This window comes from Lissotriton helveticus, chromosome 9, assembly GCF_964261635.1.
Source record: "Lissotriton helveticus chromosome 9, aLisHel1.1, whole genome shotgun sequence".
NCBI lineage: Eukaryota > Metazoa > Chordata > Amphibia > Caudata > Salamandridae > Lissotriton > Lissotriton helveticus.
Window position 1 is genome coordinate 617,781,582 of NC_136070.1, and position 20,640 is coordinate 617,802,221.

Consider the following 20,640-nt stretch of genomic DNA (forward strand, 5'->3'; position numbering starts at 1 on the left):
GGATACAGCTTTCTCAGAAAGTTGAAGTGTATTTATTCTATTCTTGACACTAGAGTGTGCAGAACATAGAAGGGAGGAAGAAAAACTGAAAATTTAATGTGGCCATTGTTTTCAAAGGGCTGGTGATGAATTCTTCCTGAGCACTGCGATTTGGTAGGTGATAAGGTTGAGGGGTGAAACTGCAGAATCTGTTCAAGGTGAGCTGGTTTCTAGCCAGGGCCTGCCCTTTTGTCTGTCCCACATTACTGCTTCAGGAAGACTAATGACTGCCAGATGCAGGGATCTCACACTCATTTGTGCCCTTGTTTTGGATACTCCTTCTTGGAACCAGCATTGTTGCTACCTGCTGTGAGAGCATTCATCTTGCACCACTACTTTGTCTGAGGAACAGCCAGAAAATGAAATTTAAAGTGAACCAACACAAACCTTAGACAATGGATCCACATCATCTGTCTGGAAGTGTGTATGAAAGTAGACTCCAAATCCCCATTCTTTGTTCGGGTTCTGCTTTCTTCATGACCAAGGATGAGATTGGCTCACAAAGTATTTACAGGCCAGTGCTTGTGTCTGGATAACAGTCTATCAGAGCCAAGAACACCACTTTACATCTGCACTTCCAGCTGGAAGAGTGAGAATCTGCTGAGAAGTCTGCCTACCTGCTGAGAGAGGGAGACTGCTCACCCTCCTTACACTGACAGTCAGTTGAAGAAAGGGTGAACTTGGCTCAGTCTGCAGAGACATTGTAAGAAGAACCCTAGAATACCCTTGGCAAATAACCTCAATCACCACAGTTGAAACACTGACGAATCTGCCTGCCCTGGACCCTACCTCGCCCACTGAATAGGGTCTGTGTAATATCCTGTGTTTATCCATTCCCTGTATGTCCGAATGCTGAGAATGAATGATTTAGTAGAATGCTATTTTGTGGTGTTAAGTAGAAGCTAGGAGATAGAGACAGTTGGAGGGAGCCCTTACGGGATCAACCGAAGGCTTAAAGTGAACTAAACAACTTACCTCCTACTTCAATGGCTCCAGACTCTGATATGAAGACCTGCCTTTTGAATACAACATTCTCACAAGGGCTTTGGACACTTGATCAGGCAAGTGGACCATCCATAAATCAGCCTCAGGGTGGCAATTACTGGACAGACATAGTCAAGAGTTTTGCAGTTGCAAAGCCTGCAGTTTACCAGTTTGTCATCACAGAAGCTCTGTAACCTTCTTATCTGGATATTAGAACTTGGACCAGCTTTTCAACACCCTAAAACCATCGTTTTTCTGTGAGTGGCAGTTCCTTTAACATGTGGGTATGTGGGTGTTTAAAGAATGTGTGGGTTGTAGTATTGTTCTCTTCTGGCCTGGCCCATAGCACATTATCCAAATGTGAACTTTACTGAAAAAATAAGTTAAAGCATTATTGAAATATTGCAACATTTGTTGTTCCATCAGCCAGGCAATAAAAAGAAAGCTGTAGACAACATTTTTAAAAGACAGCAGAGGTCTCATGATCAGAATACTCCTGATCCTTCCCCCATACAATAATTTAGTTGGATTTCCTGTGTCATTGTTTCCATTATAGTACTTAACCACATTTAGATTCAGATATCGCGCCAGAAGGTGCAGGAATCTTCCTCGTTGTTTTGGTGATCATCATTACATTATAACTGCTCTATGTGCAATTAAATACTTTTTAGGTCGAGCCTGTCAGACAGTGCTGCTGTTTGTTTGTCAAAGACATATTGTGGGCTTACTAAGAAAATACAGGGGCTTAGTGACTGTCTATCTTTGGTTGGCTTTACAGTCACTCACTTGCCTGTTTCTTATTATTGTCCCAGCTTATTAATCTTGTGTTTGCCTCGTCCATAGAGCATAGCCTCTTTACCAACTCTTTTGATTAGCTGGCTTTTGTAGTTTCCATCACTTGCTTTTCAAGCACTCCTTTTTTTTGGGTTGGCACTCCACGACAGCACATATTCCAGGTATCTCCCTCCTGCACATTGTTGCTCTCTCTCACCTGTATGCATTTCCCTGCCCTGTTTCATGTTGCACTCGCTCGTGTCCCCCCCATTGATTTTTCGCAAGTGTGTTCTCCCTGCCCTCTCAATATAGATCTCAGCCGTTGCTTCTCCTCCCCACCACACTCCATGCTGCTTCCTTCTCCCTGCTTAACATGCTGCTTCCCCTACCCAGACCTTCCTTCTGTGTCATCCATTGCTTTGCCTTTCCACCATTCCACGTTCTTCCTACCACCCGCACCCTCCGTGTTGCTACACCCACACCATCCTTGCGGCTCCCTCCTACACACACCCTGTGTTGTTCCCACCTACCCACACTTCAAAAATCAGCTTTTGTGCATTTTTTTCGCTGATCCAACTTGTATCAGCAAATAAAAAAATTTAAAAGCTGTGTCATTTTGCAGGTGCGCACACGTGCAGGGCATGTGCCTTCAAAATGATGCAACCAAGCAAGTCACAGACATTTGTTTTCTTATTTAGCCATGCTGTACAGCATATCTAAAACCCATTAGCAAAGCAGTTGGTCTCAAAGGCGCATCTTATTGGTTTTGACAATGCTTGTTTTAAAGAATTAGCTTTCACTGGACACTGAGTTCACTGGTGATGGCTGTATCATGATATACCAGAGGTGAGGTACAAACCTACCACCTCTTGGAGTAAGACTTGAGTGCTCAACCTAGCTACCCCTGGTCAAATGTACAAGGAGAATAGCTTGTTTACCCAGTTGACGCGCAATTGTACTTGCGGTCATGGAACACCAATGTTAAGCTGCTGAAACCGCAGCCTGCTATATGACCGAGAAAAAGAGCCTTGCATGGTCCTTTTGGATGATCTGTTGATTCATAGACAGGCATGGTACAGCAGACCCATTTTCCTTTTGTAACTCCACACTATTTGTGAACGTGTTCTGAGGATATGGAGCTGTGATCTAGATTTCGCATTGATCTGAATCCTTTACCCTGACTGGTCCACCACTAAGGAGGTCCCCAGAAAATACTAATAATCCTGTTAGGGAATTGATATTGGTCTAGGATTATGTCCCACCCCATGGAGACTGTCAGCACCAGGAGGTATCTTGAGACACCCTCCAGTCCTCCCTGATCACCTTCATGCAAGCAAGGCAGCCCTGCTGCCCAGCAAGGGCAGCTCCTCCACTAAGGTGGAAGAGCATCGCCCCACTGCTCCAAGAACAGAGCAAAGTAAAAATAAAATGATTAAAAATAAAATGATAACGTTTTATTATCATTTTATTTTTAGTCTGCCTTTAGGATCCAGGTTGGGGCGGAGCGGGCATGGGCTGAGTGACGCCAGCAGAGGGAGGAGTGGTATCTGCATCATAAGTGTGCATGACGGTTTGGCGGGCTGTCTCGGGCTGACCAAACTGTCATGCACACTGTGCATGTTCTCCACAGGCTGTATTGTACAGCCTGGGTGGAGAACATGCACAGCCTCCCAGTCCCCCTCTGAGCACCAAACCATGGCGCTCAGACCAATCACAATACTGCTGTAAGCAGCATCGTGATTGGCTGGGAGGGACTGGGTGCTTCCGTTCCAGAGCAGAGGATGGAGGAGAGGCGACTGCGTCAGCAGGTAAGTTTTAAAAAAAAAATCCTAATTCCCCCCCAATCCCCTACCCGCCACCACTGCTGTCCAGATCACATCATCTTTCGTTAGAAGATATATAACAATATAGTTTTGTGTGTGATAAAGTGTCTGTTTAAAAGATACAGAATGGATTGTGCATTTCATTAGGGTTACGGTTTCTGCTCTAAACATCTTATATTACAGCAAAAAGAGCACAAGGGAGAGCGAGAGAAAAGAGAGTAAGAGGAAAGAAAGACTGCAAGTCTGGTATGTACAGAACCCTTGAACCCAAGTGATCACTGTATGGAGATCATAGGATTCAATAGAAATGGGAGCATCACAGTATTTGGTAGTAATAATCACAAGACATAGACTCATTGGTCCGAAACTGCTACACTTACTCTCAGAAGTTGCTGTGAGGTGACATTTAGTGGTACTATAACAAAAGTCCTTCAGTAAATACTCAACACTCCTACTTCACAACCAATTCCAGAAAGAGTGACAACTCTGACTGCAACACTCTGTTACCTAGAAGAAAGTTCCTTTGTGCAGTGCAGTCTGTGCTTTCTATGGTCATTGTATTGCTTTGTGAATCTGGCCGCCCTTTTCATAAGGTTCCTGGATTTTCATGGATTGCTTGTATCAGGTTGTTCGTTTGCATATGGTTACTAGAGATTTGTTTAATATCAACGTTAGTAATGGTTGGTGTTTCTTAATCTAAAAGTAAAAGAGGTTTAATCCTGCTACATGCCTTTGTAGTGTATTATGTATATAGGGATGTGCAAGGTCTTTGTCATTTTCACTCAACTAGGTGGCCAACTTTCCATAAATTGGCATAAACATACCGTTTTCTGGGACAGCCTGTTGTCCACGTAAACAGCTATGATGCAGCGTTGTTTAGGTGTGCTATGTTTTCAGATAACTATATATGAATGGTTCGACAAATGACAGCGGAGATAGAGGCACGAACAAGGTATTGCATACTCCAAGCAGAGAGAGGAGGGAATAACAGTTATTTTAGTAGAAACAGATTAACTTGATTCCATAATGCAAAGGTACCCTCTGCTTGTGTGCTTTAGAGATAGAGCTGTAATGAGTCTCTCATTTGGGTAGTTCTGGGATTAGGGAGTGGAGCGCTAGGCAGGGCATAAATGCTACAGGTCTCTTGAAAAGCTCCACCACCTCAATGAAGAAGCAGCTAGGCAGTTGCAAGGCCTTCAGCTGTGAGGATTGAAGAGGAAAAAGAATGGGTTGCGGTCAGCGGCAATAAAATCATGAATACGTTTACGCAAAGTTACATTGTGCTGATGGACCCATATATGATCCTTCTAGCGCCTAACTGATGTCCCATTGCAGGTAAGGGACGAAGTGGTGCTCAAAATTACCTTGAAGTAGAACCAGCACTAAATATTTCTCTAGGAAAGATTTTTATCCATGTTCAACAAATTGGTTTTTTGTGTGGCAAAATGGGTTCTCAGTTTAACGTAGTGCTATCCTTTGAGCTATATTTCATGAAAGCCATTTCTGCTTCTCTCGCTGCTACATTTCATAATGTGAGGTCAAGATGGATCCAAGCACTTTTATTTTTAATTTCACGGATTTTCATGACGTAGAGTGTCTACCCAACATCTGTGGTCATGAGACCGAAAAACAGGTCTTGAGGGGACCTAGGGCCTAGTCTGATTGTCAGATTGCTAATTAGTAGAGGGTAACTGGGGGAGGGAGTTGCAATGGAGAAGTATTTGGAAAGTGAAGAGTTTAGAAGTAGTTAGGAAATGATAGCCAAGTGGCCAGTTACAGCCCACTGATTGCGATATGCCCAGATCGGATGTTCGGTCTTTAATGGTAGTGTTGGCCGGCTTCTGTGGCGAACCAGTTCAATAGGAAAAGTCTTGCAAGTACCAATTTTGCTTCTCCAAAGAATGACAGTGAAGTAAAGCATTTTACTCTGCTGGTTAAAAATTGGTTTCCGAAGCCTAGTGGGCCATAACAGAGTAGGATTGTAATAAAAGTGTAAGAGTATCAGTGAAACAAGAATTTTATAAGTGAAGGGTTTAGTTCAATTTTTGATTTTTTGTTTTTCCTTTTCTTTATTTTTTTATGTTGTGGTTCACATCAAGTTCTCCATATTATTCGTGGGATTGGTGAGGGAGGCTACTGAAGTGATCTTGTCATGTTTTGGTCAGGTGTTGATAGTTCACTCAGTCATGTTTTAGTAATGAAGACGCAATCTAGGTCTGTGTCGACAATGAAGATATGGATCCCTTGGCTGTGGCTTAGAAGGCATGTGGGACGTATCTGGTGACAGAATAGCACCGCTAGTTAATCATTCCGTTTGTTAGCGGTTGTGTTAAGAATGGTGAATTGATGGAGCAGTTTAGGGTGATGACTGAGTAAGTACTGTGTTTGAGGAACAATAAATGGCCTGGGCATGGGGAGAAGAGGGGTTTTCCCCCCATTTTGATAGACACAGTACAGCTCAGCTTCCTTCTCCCTCTACATCCAGGGAGAATACTAGGAACGGAAGCTGCAATTGGACTTTTTTGTTCTTCATACCATTACAAGAGGCAACCACACAGCTTTGCAAGATTTGTCGCTAAACTAACATCACAATGGAAACTTAAGGCGACACTTGAGGTACTGTGCACTCTCATCCACCATCCACGTCCTCATTTACAAATATTAAAATTGGAAACTAATAAGATGTTAAATGGCTCTACCCCTCATAAATCCCTCTTAATGTCATATATTTAAGTAAATACAGTTTTGCACTGTATTGAGAAAGTCTATGGTCACTGTAGAATAAGTCAGGAAAGAAAAAAACTGTTTCTGTCTTGAGGTCAGGCAGGATGTGGTTTTGGCAATATGGAAGGGATGTGTGGTCCCAAAACACAATGAGTAGGGAAGTGTTACCTTTAACCCATGTATTGTTCAGCTTGCATTAACAATGAGGCTCAAGTGAGTTGTTGCGACTGGTGAGTGTGGAATGTTAGCTGCGAGAATCATTTGGGTCTGAAAGCTGAGCAGTAGCAGGAAGCAAAGGATCAAATGTAGCACATAATGTTGCCTTATAATGGAAAACAATAGGATGTACCTCAAGGTCAGCAATTATATGCATGCAATTGCAAAGCTTTCTAGGGCTGCTTTATAGGGTTCTGCACCTTAAAAGGTGCGGGAGAGGGTCATGCCAATACATACAGAAGCTCTGTGTCACGCCCCTATAACAGGAAGTATTGCATGCCATGATTGATGTACATTGACATTACTGTGGTTATCACTCTAGAGCAAGAATAGAATGGAGGCAGTTCAGGATTGAGGTACATAAACAAAGTTGTGTGCCTTACACCAACACTAGAATAGCACTGCCACATCACAGGTCAGGCCTGAATTGGACTGACTGGGTTATACATCCCACCCAATACAAGAACATTACAAGAAATTTCTGCAGGTGTCATTCAGGGAATGAGAGTGTTGCGGTGGGGAGTCTGAAGGGGGAAGCGGCACACAGAAGAGCGATCAAGAAAACATATGCAATCCCTGGAAGTGATAAAAGCAAAAGAAAAAAAAAGGTAGTTCTCTGAATGCAAGTGGGGAAAGATATCAGTCATCCAATTAAACGGCTTGTGCTCCAGGATGAGGAAAAACACAAGAAAAGGAAGGAAAGCCATTGAATAAGAAGCGAGAAAACTAGATTAGCCAAAGAAAGTCAACTATTGATAAGCTAGGAGTTGTGGGTACTGGCCACAATAACTCTTTTGAAAACACAACTGAGGCTGTCTGTAGACAAAACCTAAAAATATTAAAATTCAACTTAAACTTCTGTTCTTTAATAAAGCAGAAGCCCTTTCTCCTTCTCTGCATTTTCAAACAGTGTCCTACATCTACATTCAAATCAACATAACATTTTCAATAATTATAGCATGTTCCCTTTCCCAGTAGATGAAGATATGTACTTACTGTTGATAGACTTCAGGTCCCGGTGGATGACTGGGACAATGGCTTCATTGTGCAAGTAGTTCATTCCCCTAGCAATCTGCACTGCCCAGTTGACCAGGACATGTGGTGGCACCTTCTTCCCTGCCAAGGCCCGGTTCAGTGCTCCACCACGAGCGAACTCCATTACTAGACAGAGGTGAGGAGGAGTCAGGCACACCCCCCTTAGGGCAATGATGTTGGGGTGCCGGAGCATGCAGAAAAGCTTGGCCTCCTGCCTCACGTTTTCCACTGTCACACTGATGTCCTCATCCATGTCCTGTCGGGCAGCTTTCACAGCCACCTCCTCCCCTCTCCAGAGACCCCTGTAAACTTTCCCGAAGCCCCCAACCCCAATTATCTCCTCGATCTCAAGCTCATTAAAATCAATCTCCAGAGGGTGGGGGCAATCTCTAGGGGCACCATCAAATGCAGTGTACCGGGGGTCGCTGACCACGTAGTTACTGGGAAATATCCCCACTTTGCCGTTGATCTTGCCGGTCCACCAGCCCTCATCACCGGATACACGGGCATCTTTGGACAAGACCTCAACGACATCTCCTCTCCTCAAGGTCAGCTCCTCTTCAGCCGTAGCCTCGTAGTCGAAGACCACCGTCCAGAAAGCGTTGGCAGCCGCAGGCTGGCTGGGTTGGCTACCATCTGAGGAACTGGTCCAAGCCCCATTGTCGCTACCCTCTCCTGAATCCTCCCGGGTCAGAGGGCGCTGACTTTTAAATGGATCCATCCTGCTTGCAGCCTTCTATTTTTCGGTCAAAGAATGTTTGACAAAGTTTAAACCTGAAAAAAAAGCGGGTTTAGTCATGACAGCTGTCATGCTTCAAAGTTACTTCTGTACAGAGGGGCTTTGCAAGTGCTGCCAGTCACAGTTTCCAAAACTATCCTCCATGGTACGATTTGTTTTTCCCTTTGATGAATCCCTGCATGGTTCAAAACCGCGATTCCTAAAATTCATCGTCGAGATATTTATTTTTAATGGAACAATAGTACCTGAACTCATTGCACAGTAAAACAAAAAGGATAGATGCACACAAGTGTTTCTATCTAAGCGCTACTAAATAAATATGGTTGCCTCACATCTTGCTGGAACAGGTGCATTTCATTTCATTTAAGTGTCCGTCTTCTACGGTGATGCCCTGGTTCAATGTCAAACATAAGTCCATTTTATGATGTCACTTAGTGGGAACTTTCCCATTGAACTTAACAGCCTCGTATTTCTCAATATAAACAAATAAACGTGTGGCTTGGGTACAAAGGCCCATACTGGTAGTTCAGACTCCCGGGCACCACAACTACGTTACAGACAATTGCAGCATGAGCTATCGCCGATACCAGTTTAGTATTGCGCAACTGAGCTGCCTGGACACAGCAGACACGAGGAAACACACTGACCGAGACCAGCTTCTTCCTAGCGTAAGACAAGCCTTCAAGTCAACAAACTATTGGTTGAAATATTTGTTTCGAAAAATGCATCAAAATACACTTTGCTTTCGGTGCACCTGCAAATGCCCCGCCTCGAAGAGGAACAGGCTGGTTCAGTTGAAACTGTCAGTGTCAAACGGGTATCTGTCAGGATCAGGTTTCCCATTGAAGTGTAATGTTACACCGTCGGGGCCCGGCGGCCCCCACACAGCTCTACTGCCACCTGTTTACAGCTTCCTAGAAATAATATGTTGTGTTGAAGCGCCCATTTCAAACACTTACGGACTCGTTGTGCAAATTAGATTTTTAACGTTGGGTTTCCTTGGTCAAGCTGACGACCAAGGCTTCTGAATCAGCACATGGGAAGGGGTCACAGTTACACAGCCGCCCAAAACACATACGTTTTGTGGCATCTCAGGCTGCACCCCGAATACAGGGTGTTCCAGCAAGTCCCCTGTGCATGCACCATTCTAACCCCTCCTCTGCTCTTTGCCAAGAGTGTGTTTCTTTGTTAGCTGTTTGCCCCTGGAGACCCCCTCAGTCTCAGGAACGCAGATAGGTAGCGGTGGGGTGTGCATATTAGATTCCAGTCACCCAAAGGCAGGCGCCTCCCACTCCAGGGCCCCAGTCTGACCTGTGTACCTGCAGCACACGAATCCCCGGCCTCCAGCTGTTGATCGAATGTGCCTGTAAGGTTTGCAAGTTGGAAAAAGGGGGATATCCGAAGCTCTGCTGTGTTCATTGCCAGCTGCACCTGCAGCCCCAAACACTCTCCATGTAAGAAAGTGCTTATTTCTCGTCCTTGTTGAGTGGGGTCATCTCCAATTGTTAGCTTAGGTATCCATGGGCACTTTGATTCAAATCCTTTAAATTAACAGGCACCCTCCTAGTGGTCCCTTGTGTTTCCAGTGCCGCACGTGACACCCTTTCCTAGTAGCCCCCCTTTTGAAAACAAAGCTGTATATTCTATTCACGTTCCTCCTGAGAAGATTCCAAGACTTCGAACAGGGCACACCGGCATCCTATCCACTGATGGGCGACTTGTGCATCAAGCAGCTGGTTGTTTGCCTCTTCTTTTCTATGATTAGGCTCTTGCTCTGAACACCTCAGACCACTCCTTCTCGCATACATCCACACTCCTGGGGGCCTTTTTCCTCGTCAATGTTGGATAGGTTCCAGAATCTGTAAGGCTCTAATGCACCTGTAGCAAGCACTACGAAGAGAGCTGGAAGGAACATTAAAACGTATTTTCTCTTGCTGTAATGTAAATGTAATTTCCCGTTGTAACCGCTTTGAAAGCCAGATGTTGCCTGCACGGCAAACTGGAGATTGCTTCAAGTAGATACATAACTCCTTCTATTTCCTTGTGGCCGTGCTGACCCCAATCAGAGTGCCCGGCACATCAGATCTCCATTTCCTCGTCAGTCACTCCTGTGTCTTCGGTGTTCCTACACACCCCCTTCGCCCAAATAAACACAATATGCAAATTTAGCAGGGTCCTGCTTCACTGCTCTGGACTGACCCCCACCTGGAAACCCAATCTGGTATTCCTTGTCTTCCACTCAATTGCTTTTAAAGCCAGTTGGTCTTCAGCAAAGCAGTTCTATTCTTCTGCGGCAACACAGTCCAGATGAAGCAGCTGCCTATCATTTTTGAGAAGTTTCAGGGTTTGGATGTTCAAACGCACGCCCAAACCGGAACACCTCCTGCTCATCATTCAATGTCACTACCCTATCGGGTGCAGGTTGTGATGCTGTCAGATCAGACTCCAGGGCTGCTGTGTGCATGGACTGCTCTCGCTCCTGGATCAGCAGCCTCTCGGCCCCTCTCTCGGGTCAGCCGTCCATCATTCACTATTTCGGAAGATGGAACCTCGGGGACGAAGGGTTCACCGGTGCACCTATGACAGACAGCTGCTCCCCCTTGTTGTGCGCTTCTCACATGCAGCACGGGCAGGTCCTTGCTCTTCACACTTCGTTAGGAGCTCCTACGTTTAGTTCCCTTCATCCAGTGGCTTAATTTTCAACACCTCTATGGAACGAGGGTGTCTTTCTGCCCTTATTCTAATACACCATCCCCAGGCTGTCAGCTGTTCCAATAGGCTCCTCTGCGAACTGCACCACGGGAAATGTAGTATCTCCTTTACCCCGCCCCGCGAGCGCTATGGTGATAGTGTATATAGGAGGGAGTAGGACTGGTTACTGATAAATACTTCTAGTTAACTAATAATACTACCCCAAGTGGTTGGATTATCATTATAGTAAGCTTTAGACATACATCTTCTTAGTCGGTGGACATGTTACCATATAAACTGGTTTGGCAACACAGCAAAGGGTTAACCCATCTCGCCACTTGTATGTCTAGAGGTCAAGAAGCCTATAAATGAACCCAGCACATCATCATGGCATCCATCTTACAAGTGCACTTTTCCAGTATTCATCGTCTGAATTTCTTAAAAATAATACATTTATAGTAATTTTTATATATTTTTTTTCAATTCCGTGTGCATAACATCATTTACAGTGGCCGAATTTTGCTTTTTACTCTGCTGTGAGCCGTAAATAGTATATTACTTTGAATCATGCTGACTAAGAAAGGAAATTATTTTCACATACTTCTTAGAAGTATATACGATTGTCATTAGCTACGACTTCAGCACGTTCTTCCTCTCTCGTATAGACTGCTCCCACAATAATTGGAAACACTATAAGCCTCAAGATGGCTAATGCAGAAAGAGGAGTGATGGTGAGTGGTGTGGGGGGGGGGCTGTGTTTATAGCAAGCAATGATATTTCAGTGTTATGGACGCAGCGTTACTAATTTGAGTCCCACGAAACAGCGAACGTGTCGGCCATCTTTAAATGGTTGGTCCGTTCCCTGCAATGGCCATTACTATTTGAACTTCAATGAAACCGTTATTCTTGAAGCCTGTAAAACAAATCGCACACTCAAGAGGCGTGGCAATGGACTATAAAAAGAGGAAAACACATCGTGATTGGCCAGAAACCATACATTCCGGGGGCGTTTTCTGCCAAGGAAACCTGTTACCCGGGCAACTGAGCTTGCAACACATCTTTTGCCAGCTGTCATGCATTTGTTAGGTCTATACCGCCCATCAAAATATCTGAAAAATAGAGTTTACACTTTTAAGGTCTCCTGACGGTTTTCTGGTTGAAGTACCCGTTTCACTCTCTCTATTTGGAGGCAACTACCTAAGCTGGCTACTTCGCCACATTTTCAGAAAAAAAGTATACCGGTCATTTGTTTACGTTTGCTGTTCAGCCAAGAGATGCTTGGTGAAAAGGAATTTGTGTAAAATATGTAGGATTCTTTTGTACCATGACTATTATTCAGTTTGCTAAAATAATCATTCTCCAACGATGTACACAGGTTCCCAAATACTTTTTAACTGCTTTTTAGGTTTCGACCTGGCGAGGGCACGCAGTGCCCCTCCCAGATCGAAAACTTTTGTCAACAGTATGGCTGTTCGGACCGCCTCTGTTTCCCATTGGCTAGCTCCATAAATGGACGCTAGCCATTGGCAAACAGAGGCGTCCGTCATCCGGCGAGGCGACTCGTGGGCGTTCCTTGGATGTTTTTCTCATCCAGCCCCTTTGGACACGTCATGCGGCTGGGGGCGTGTTGTGTGGTTTTTTTTTTGGGCCGCCTTTCATTTTATCATTTGCCCCGACCTCTGGTGAGTGCTTGCTGCTGTCCTGCCTTCCTCCGTGTCCCTCCTCCTGCCGTCCCCCCTCCCGCTCTCCCCCCTCCCGTTCTCCGTGTGGTCCTGCCTTCCTCCGTGTCCCCCCTCCCGCCGTCCCCCCTCCCGCTCTCCGTGTGCCCGCCCCCCCTCCCCCTCCCGCTCCCTCCCGCTCTCCGTGAGCCTGTCCCCCCTCCCCCCTCCCGCTCTTCGTGTGCCCGTCCCCCCTCCCGCTCTCCGTGAGCCTGTCCCCCCTCCCGCTCTCCGTGGGCCCGTCCCCCCTCCCGCTCTCCGTGAGCCTGTCCCCCCTCCCCCCTCCCGGTTTGAGGTTCTGTGGTGATAGGACAGGCCTCCTGAGGCCAGATGCGGTGCAGATAGTGTATGACTGCTCTGTTGTGTCTTGAGCCGGGCCCTGCCTGACTCGAGCGCAACACGTGCAGGCATTATCAGATGAGTGTTAGGTACTGAATGTACTTGTGTGTTCCTTTGTACATTCTATATGGAACTGTGGAGGTTGGGACCAGTGAGTCCTGGGAGAAGAGCGACAGGCGGCTGCGTCCGCACTTTCTTGCTGTCACTAGGGTTTATGCTATTAATAAAAGGATTTAAATAAATCCTAAGTGAACTATTTCACTTCACAATAATGGCGACGATGGCTGCATAAACCCTAAAAGAAGAACCTTCGCGTGAACTATTTTACTTCACAATATGCTCCACCTCATTAGCTGCCCGACAGTGCCACTTAATTCTGCCAAATCGACCTGACCTGACCCGACCCCGACAGAACAAGGGTGTCTGTCCGCGATTAATTGTACCCGTCCTGGTGGTCCCCTTTCATTTCATTGGCCAGCAGCTGCCTGGATCATGAAGACAGGCAGAGTGCACATCGTGGCTGGGCAGCAGTGTAGTAAGTGACCAGCAGTCGGGTCGTCACTCTATAAGTAAGTGAAAGTCCACGCCGGTGCCACTTTAGTACAGCTTGCATCCGCCAATTGCTGTCGGCTCGGGCTCATTTCAGTAAAGTAATCTGATCTCCTAGGCCTAAACTGTTAACAAGACTTTTCATGCATAAATAGCAGAGTGAAAGCGCGGGCGTTAGAGTAGACGCCATGATCAGCTGTGATTTGACTTAGCATATGTTTATAATATTAGGCTGCTGCTCATCCCTTTTGACCACAGAACTGCACAGTAGAGATGAAGCCTGGGGGGGGAAGGAAAGGGGAGGGGGGGGTAGCGGTAGTGTCCGTCAGTGAGTGAGTCAGTGTCAGTGGATAAATGGGCGCTGGATGGGCGGGCCGGTCCAGAGCTTCAATGAAGCCGAAACTACTGTCCTTGTGTCACTTGGTATTGTTAGCGCCCACTGGGTACAACAGACAGCTGAGATCATGGTGATTTTACCCCTGAGACAGGATCATGTTACAGGTTGCAGCTTTCCCTTCCGTTGCTGTTTCGCCGCCAGTCTCGAGACAGCAGGTCAGTAAATATATGGTGTGTTTATTTTAGTCTATTTGTGGGCCTGTCGTGCGTGCATGGGTGTGCTGGGATAAACTCAAGATTTTTGTTCGGATAAAAAATAATTATGGGAGCAAGCTTAAATGGACGGAGAGTGCAACATATGCAAAACACGTCTCCTTCAGCTCTGTTTATACTGGCTGATACATTAGAGTTACTTACTTAAGATGAACAATGGTGCCTCAACTGTTTTATATAATCAACTCAGAAAGCGGTTTTCAGGAGTTTTGCATTAGTTTCAAGTAATTTTTAAACCTTCTCACTTCTCAATAGTTTAAAGATTCTTGTATTGTAGCTTTTTCAATATCACTGTCAGTTTCACTCATTTGCAGTTCATTGCCACTCAGAAGTGCATTGAAACAATGGCAATGTCATACACAACCAATCTGAAAACTTGGAGGTAATGGTGTAAGTCATGATCTCCTACCAGTGCACTAACTTCCTATGCTGTGAAAATGTGCCTTTCCTGGCGCAGTCACTTTGTTTAAATGGGTGTAATTTATGATATGTATATGTTTCTATCCTCTTCGTTGCTTGATTTTGCTCGCAAGAAAGTATCACTCATAGTTGTTGAAATGTCACTCATAATTACACTTAAATTATGAGAATGTCACACATAGCAATCTGAAACCTTGGCAGCTATGTGTGACCCTGCTTTTGTTCTTTGTTGATACTTATTTTCTGCGTCTTGTCATGTGAAGAATGCAGAATGCGTGGCTTATATCCGGCCACAGCGATTGGTCTGCCATGGAATTCTTTCCCTTTGCATTCTTGTGTGTTATGTAGATTTGTTCTTGATCGTCCGGCTGGTGATTGTACATGGCGTTACAGATTTTGAGGCTGTAATCGGAGAAAGCTGCACCTCACTCGATATCATACCTGCCAGCTTTAAAGACTAGCTCACCGTGTGAAGACGGGCGGGGGTCTCTTGCCGAGAAGTACCTACAAGCACTTTTGAACCCCACCCCACCCCGCCCCAAGCCACCCTCCTCCCAAAACAAGACAAGCACTGGCGTTGCCAATAGGTTTCGCATTTGGAAAGTTGGAGCTATTGGTTTTGTAAATGACATTTTATATTTATATATTGTCATTTACAATGCCGATAGCTCTAACTTTTCCAAAGGCAAAACCGTTGCATTGTAAATGCTTGTTTAATATATTTGTTGATCGGTTTATTTCTCTATAGAGAAAACTACTAGACGAGGCTCAGAGTCCAAGTCTCCTTGCCACAGTCATAACAAAGTGAGCATCAGCTCTTGCGGAGAGAACCTTCATGGATACCAAGTTTCCCAGGTCCATGTGTGATATGCTACTCCAATCCAGTTTTTTTTCTTCTTCAAATTTTGGGACTTGTAGTCCTGTTTTATAACAGAATAAACAAGGCAAGTGTTAAGTATTACGCTCTGGGACCAGTGGAAGTTGTAGTGTTTTTATTCATAAGACAACACACCGCAGCATGTGTGAGAATCGCAGCCAGGCGCCAACTGATCATGACAACTGTCAAAACAGAATCTCAGCTGTCAACATTCCAGCTGGATTAACCAATTACGCGCTGAGAACAGCTTGCGCAGTTAAGGGTAGTGGAAAGAGAAAAAGGATAAGGACACAACACATCTCCTTCCCAAAGGAGAAGGCATTTAGAAGCGTGCTGCAAAGTTGAAGTAATTCACAATGTGGTGCTAGTCGCAAACAAAGTCATCGAATCTACTGGGTTTACTCAGAACCCTGCCAAAGCTGCTGGTGCTGGCTTTGGGCCAGTCTGCATCACTCATAGATGCACCGGCAGGTGCTATAGAAGTTCCTTCCTTGCTTAGTAAGGATTCTCCAGTCTCTTTGTACATACGATTACTCTCTGCTTTCTCAAACTCATTTTACTCTTGTCCATTTCCAGAAGCATAGATCTCACAAGTGTCCTGGGATACCACCGAGGCATCTGTGCTGAAGTCCTCGCGTTCACCAATAGACTCGATGTTCCCAAAGTCTTGTCTAACCTGGTTACCCTGTGTCACAGAAGATTCACCATCGCAATCCTCCTCTTGTTCGGACTCTTCTTCCTCAAATTGTGATCCTCCGCAGCAGTTTTCTTCTTGCACGGGGCATTGTTCTCTGCCTTTCCGTTGGTTTATATCAGCTCTATGACAGACGGACATTGCAGAGGCGTGCCATACTCTCCCATCACTGAGCAAGGCGGAATTGCAGAAGACCTTCACGACTTCCAAAGAGGAGAGCAATGAGAGCAACGGACATTGAAAATCCTTGTTACAACTGAATAAGAGACTTTTTGTTGCGCAAAGACTTTATTGAACCTGTGCATTCTAATTTTGAGGTCAATTCTTTCCTTTGAGTGCATATGGAAACACTTTTGGGGGCATCTGCTGCGGCGACCCTTGGCTCCTGGAGGGTCCTTACCTCACGCTGCTGTCCTGATGTGCCTTTGTCCTCGCACACCCCATCGCGGCCGCAGTAAGGAGTACTACGCCTCCCAGTTTCCTCCGCTGAAGCCGCGCCCACCAATCACCGTGCTCGGAGGCGCTTTAAATCGCGCCTGCCTCCGGTGGAGCGCGTTGCTGGAAACACTTTTGGGGGCATCTGTTGCTGCGTCCCTTGGCTCCTGGAGGGTCCTTACCTCACGCTGCTGTCCTGCTGTGCCTTTGTCCTCCCGCCACCGCACACACCATCGAGGCCGCAGTGAGGAAGACTACGCCTCCCAGGTTCTTCAGCTGAAGCCGCGCCCACCAATCACCACGCCCGGAGGCGCTTTAAATCGCGCCTGCCTCCCGCGTCGGGGGAACGCGCTGGGAGAAGCCCGGGACAAGGGCGGGACCGTCCTAGGCCGTAACAGGCTGCACTAGGCCGGGCTGGGCCACCTAGTGCCACCTCACCAACGTATGCAGCTCAGCATTGTGATACTCAGGTGACCGGGACTATATTGTGTTTTATGTATTTGCTTTTGACCTGATTGATAAATTTATTTTCTGTGATTATGGCCCATTTACCAGGGAAGGGTAGGAAGTCAATGCATAGTATAACGGGAGGCAGTGTAACAGGGACTTTGGATAATTTCATTATGAGAGCGGCTGTAGTATTGGAGCGTGAAATTGCCCTCACAGAAAAACGGGTATCCTTGGAACTTTTGGAAGCTAAATGGTCTTCTTTGGGGAAAATTCAAAATGCCAGGACTCCAGAAAAGCTGTTTTCTATTGGAACAAGTGGGCTCAGCTCAAGGGAAACATGCTCTGACCCTGATGGGGGTAACTTTATTATAAATGACTCTTCTGTTAGCATTTTATCTCCAGAGGAACACCATCCAATAGGGGAGGTGATAGACAAATGGGGAAAAGATCTAAAATCCCCAAAATAATAAACAAACCAGTGAAAGTAATTCCCGCCCCCAAAAATAAGACTATTAACACTTCCCTTGCTCCGAGGCAAGTGGCCCCTAAGGCAATTTCCAAAGCCACTTTACTTCCTTCTGTGTGCACCATACCGGGGCCTAGTGAAGCAGCAGGTTTTATGTCCCAAATTGAACAGCTGCTTAAATCTTTTACTCTCCCTCTTATAGAGAGGTTGAAGGTAATAAACTAGGATCTAGGGAAGCTACAATTGGTGGCTAGTGAAAATACTCAGATGTTGGAAAGTCTTATTGCTAAGTCACATAAGGGGGGCTCTTCACTATCTTCTCCTACCCACACCATAATTCCTCTCCCAGCATTACGTCAGGAATCGAATACTTTAGTTGTAGAGCAAGGGGTCATCTTAGAAAAGGAGCCTGGAACAAGTAATGTTAGATCCACGAAACAGGAGGGCCCTGGGAAATCTAATGTATTGGCTAGGAACTCAGAACAGCCAGCAAGAAAAATTTGGCCAACTCCTCAGTCTGCGGGAATAAGAACCTCAGTTGTACCCTCCATGGAAAAATTCCCGGTTATTGATCTACCTCCGGAATCGACACCATTGGTGCTGGTTCTTGCTAACGTACCACCCTTGCTTGAAGGAACCAAGGAGGATTATGATCAGTTAAGGAACAAGGTCACCCACTGGTTACAAAGGAATACGAGGATGGGTTACACGGCGGGGCGTAATGTTATTATGTCCCGCCATGTTTCCTGGATAGGTAGTACACGGAAAACGAGAAATGGAGACTGCATCGTGGTAAATGTTAATGATCCATCATTAGCCGAAAGGGTTCTTAGAGACGAGAGGGTAGGCGAGGAGCATAGAGGACAGGGAAAAGAGATTTTGCCCTTGGGTTTTTTTCTATAGGGGAAACAATAAAAATAGATCTGACGATAGACTTGGGGAATATAGTGATTGGACACACTGTCGTAGAGGGCAAAAGAGGCTGGGCTTGCCACGGTCAATTTTATTAAGGGAGCATATTTGGGGAGCTTATGGACCTCCTTCGCCATTTGAGGCCCAAAACCGCTATGCGGTACTTTCCGGGTTAAATGACTGTGATTGACTGGGTGGGGATCTACAAGATAATTTCTATAATATTAAAAATCTCTCACCAACACTTAGCAGTCTAGCAGCCATTCCCGTGTTTGAGCCCGCAACCCCGATGGCTGAATTGGTTAAACCTGACTACAATTTATCAGAGGGGTTTAGTGATGATATTTGCCTTAAAGTAGCTTTGCCTGTTTGCTTGGGAGACGCCCCGCAGGGGGTATACAAGAATTATTCACCCCACAACGTTCTCTCATGGAGCGTGGCAGGGTTAGCCCGTAAAGTCATGTACCCTTTATGGGTACAATTTGTTAGTAAATTTACGCTTATCTGTCTCCAAGAAACATGGCTAGTAAATTGTGACATTTTGTTGGAGGGGTACCGAGCTTTTTATGTTCCAGCAACTAGAGGTACTAGTGGAAGAGCTAAGGGTGGTCTTGCCATTTTTGCATCATTGGCTCTTCGCTGCAGTATTAGGAATATTCCAACTGTCAATAGCAATATCCAGGCTATTTCGTTGGGTAACAAGGCTGGCTCCCTCCTGGTGTTAAACTTCTATAACTCCATCTATAAAGAAAAAGGAAGTGGGATCTCAGATTTGAATAGTTTTGTTAATCAGGCAGGGGGCTCCACAAGAATAACCTGCTTATATTGGGAGACTTTAACATCCACCTATGTGGTGACCCCATGTTACATACCATGGGGCTCCTGGGTTGCCCTCTAATTTTGGGCCTCCACTTCGAGCACACCATGCAGGGAAGGGAATTGAACGACATGCTCGTTGAGCAGGATCTAGCCCTGGCAATGAATTTTGTCTGCCCTCACTGTAAATTAAGGGATCCCACATTCAAGGGGACTGGCAGTGGAACTTTCATAGATCACATACTACTATCTAGTCCTATAGCTCCTCTTCTGAAGGGCTTTTCTATTATCCCAAGTTCACATAGCGATCACAACCCTGTCTGTGTGACCCTAGGTGGGAGTACACTGAAAATTAAGGATAGAGTGTTAGGTAGTAATAACCTCCAAACCATTGATGGTGGACGTCGGATCAAATGGAAACAGATTATCCCGTCCATTTTTCATGAGTCACTCAAAGTAGAATGTGAGGCAGAATTTTCCTGTTGCTTCAACCAAGAATCAACTCCTCTGTGTATTTTAGAATCTTTTGAAGGAATCTCGGCCAAAATAGGGGGCTTGTTACTCGCACAAGGGAGAAAGAGTTTTGCCCAGTGGACCTAAGTGGTTCTGTCATTCCTGTTCTAAAGCAGCAAGAGACCTCAAGGACGGGCTAAAAAAGATACCAAGGGATAGGGCTTTGATTTGTACCCTCAGGAAAAACTATAAAATCGCCTTAGCCAAGCGCAAGTCGGAAATAAAGGAAGCACTGTGGAGGGAACTCTTAGAACCCGTAACTCTGGCTAACAGTTCCAGATTTTGGAGCACAATAAACCGATCACCTTTTTTAGCGGAAGGGGCCGGTGAGGTGTGCTCCAATATCACTGAGGACGAATGGGTGTCATACTTTGAAGGTATCTTCAAAAACACATCCGGTAAGTCTTATATAGCGTCTGGGCAAACGGGAAATGAATTGTTGGTTTTTGCAGAGCATGAATTTAGGGAGGGTATCTCAAATTTGTCTAACAAGAAGGCGCCAGGCCCAGATGGCATCCCCCTGGATCTTTTTAAATCTGAACCTACCTTCTGGGCGGGGATCCTGACTGCCATGGGCAACGCGGCCGTTAGAGGAGGATGCCCAGCTTCATGGGGTGTTTCCACAATTGTCCCGGTACATAAAAAAGGTGATCGTAACTGTACAAAGAATTACAGGCCAATCTCGCTGATTGATTCTGTTGTTAAGGTCATTGGGGGGGGTAATACTTAAAAGACTGCATACCTGGGCAGAGGAGAATAAGATTATCTCTGACATACAGTACGGTTTTCGCCCAGGCCACTCCACCATGGCCCAGTG

At 45.7% G+C, this 20,640-nt stretch overlaps 1 protein-coding gene across 1 annotated transcript in view; it reads right to left on the reverse strand.

Annotated features, from left to right (window-relative positions):
• MAP3K10 (mitogen-activated protein kinase kinase kinase 10) overlaps positions 1-11,037 on the reverse strand; it is a 232,858-nt gene extending 221,821 nt beyond the window's left edge. Inside the window, exon 1 of the mRNA XM_078660666.1 lies at positions 7,557-11,037. Within this exon, the coding sequence (XP_078516792.1) occupies positions 7,557-8,316 (760 nt within the window). The 5' untranslated portion in view covers positions 8,317-11,037. The remainder of the gene's footprint in view (positions 1-7,556) is intronic.
• Between the last annotated feature and the right edge of the window lie 9,603 nt (positions 11,038-20,640).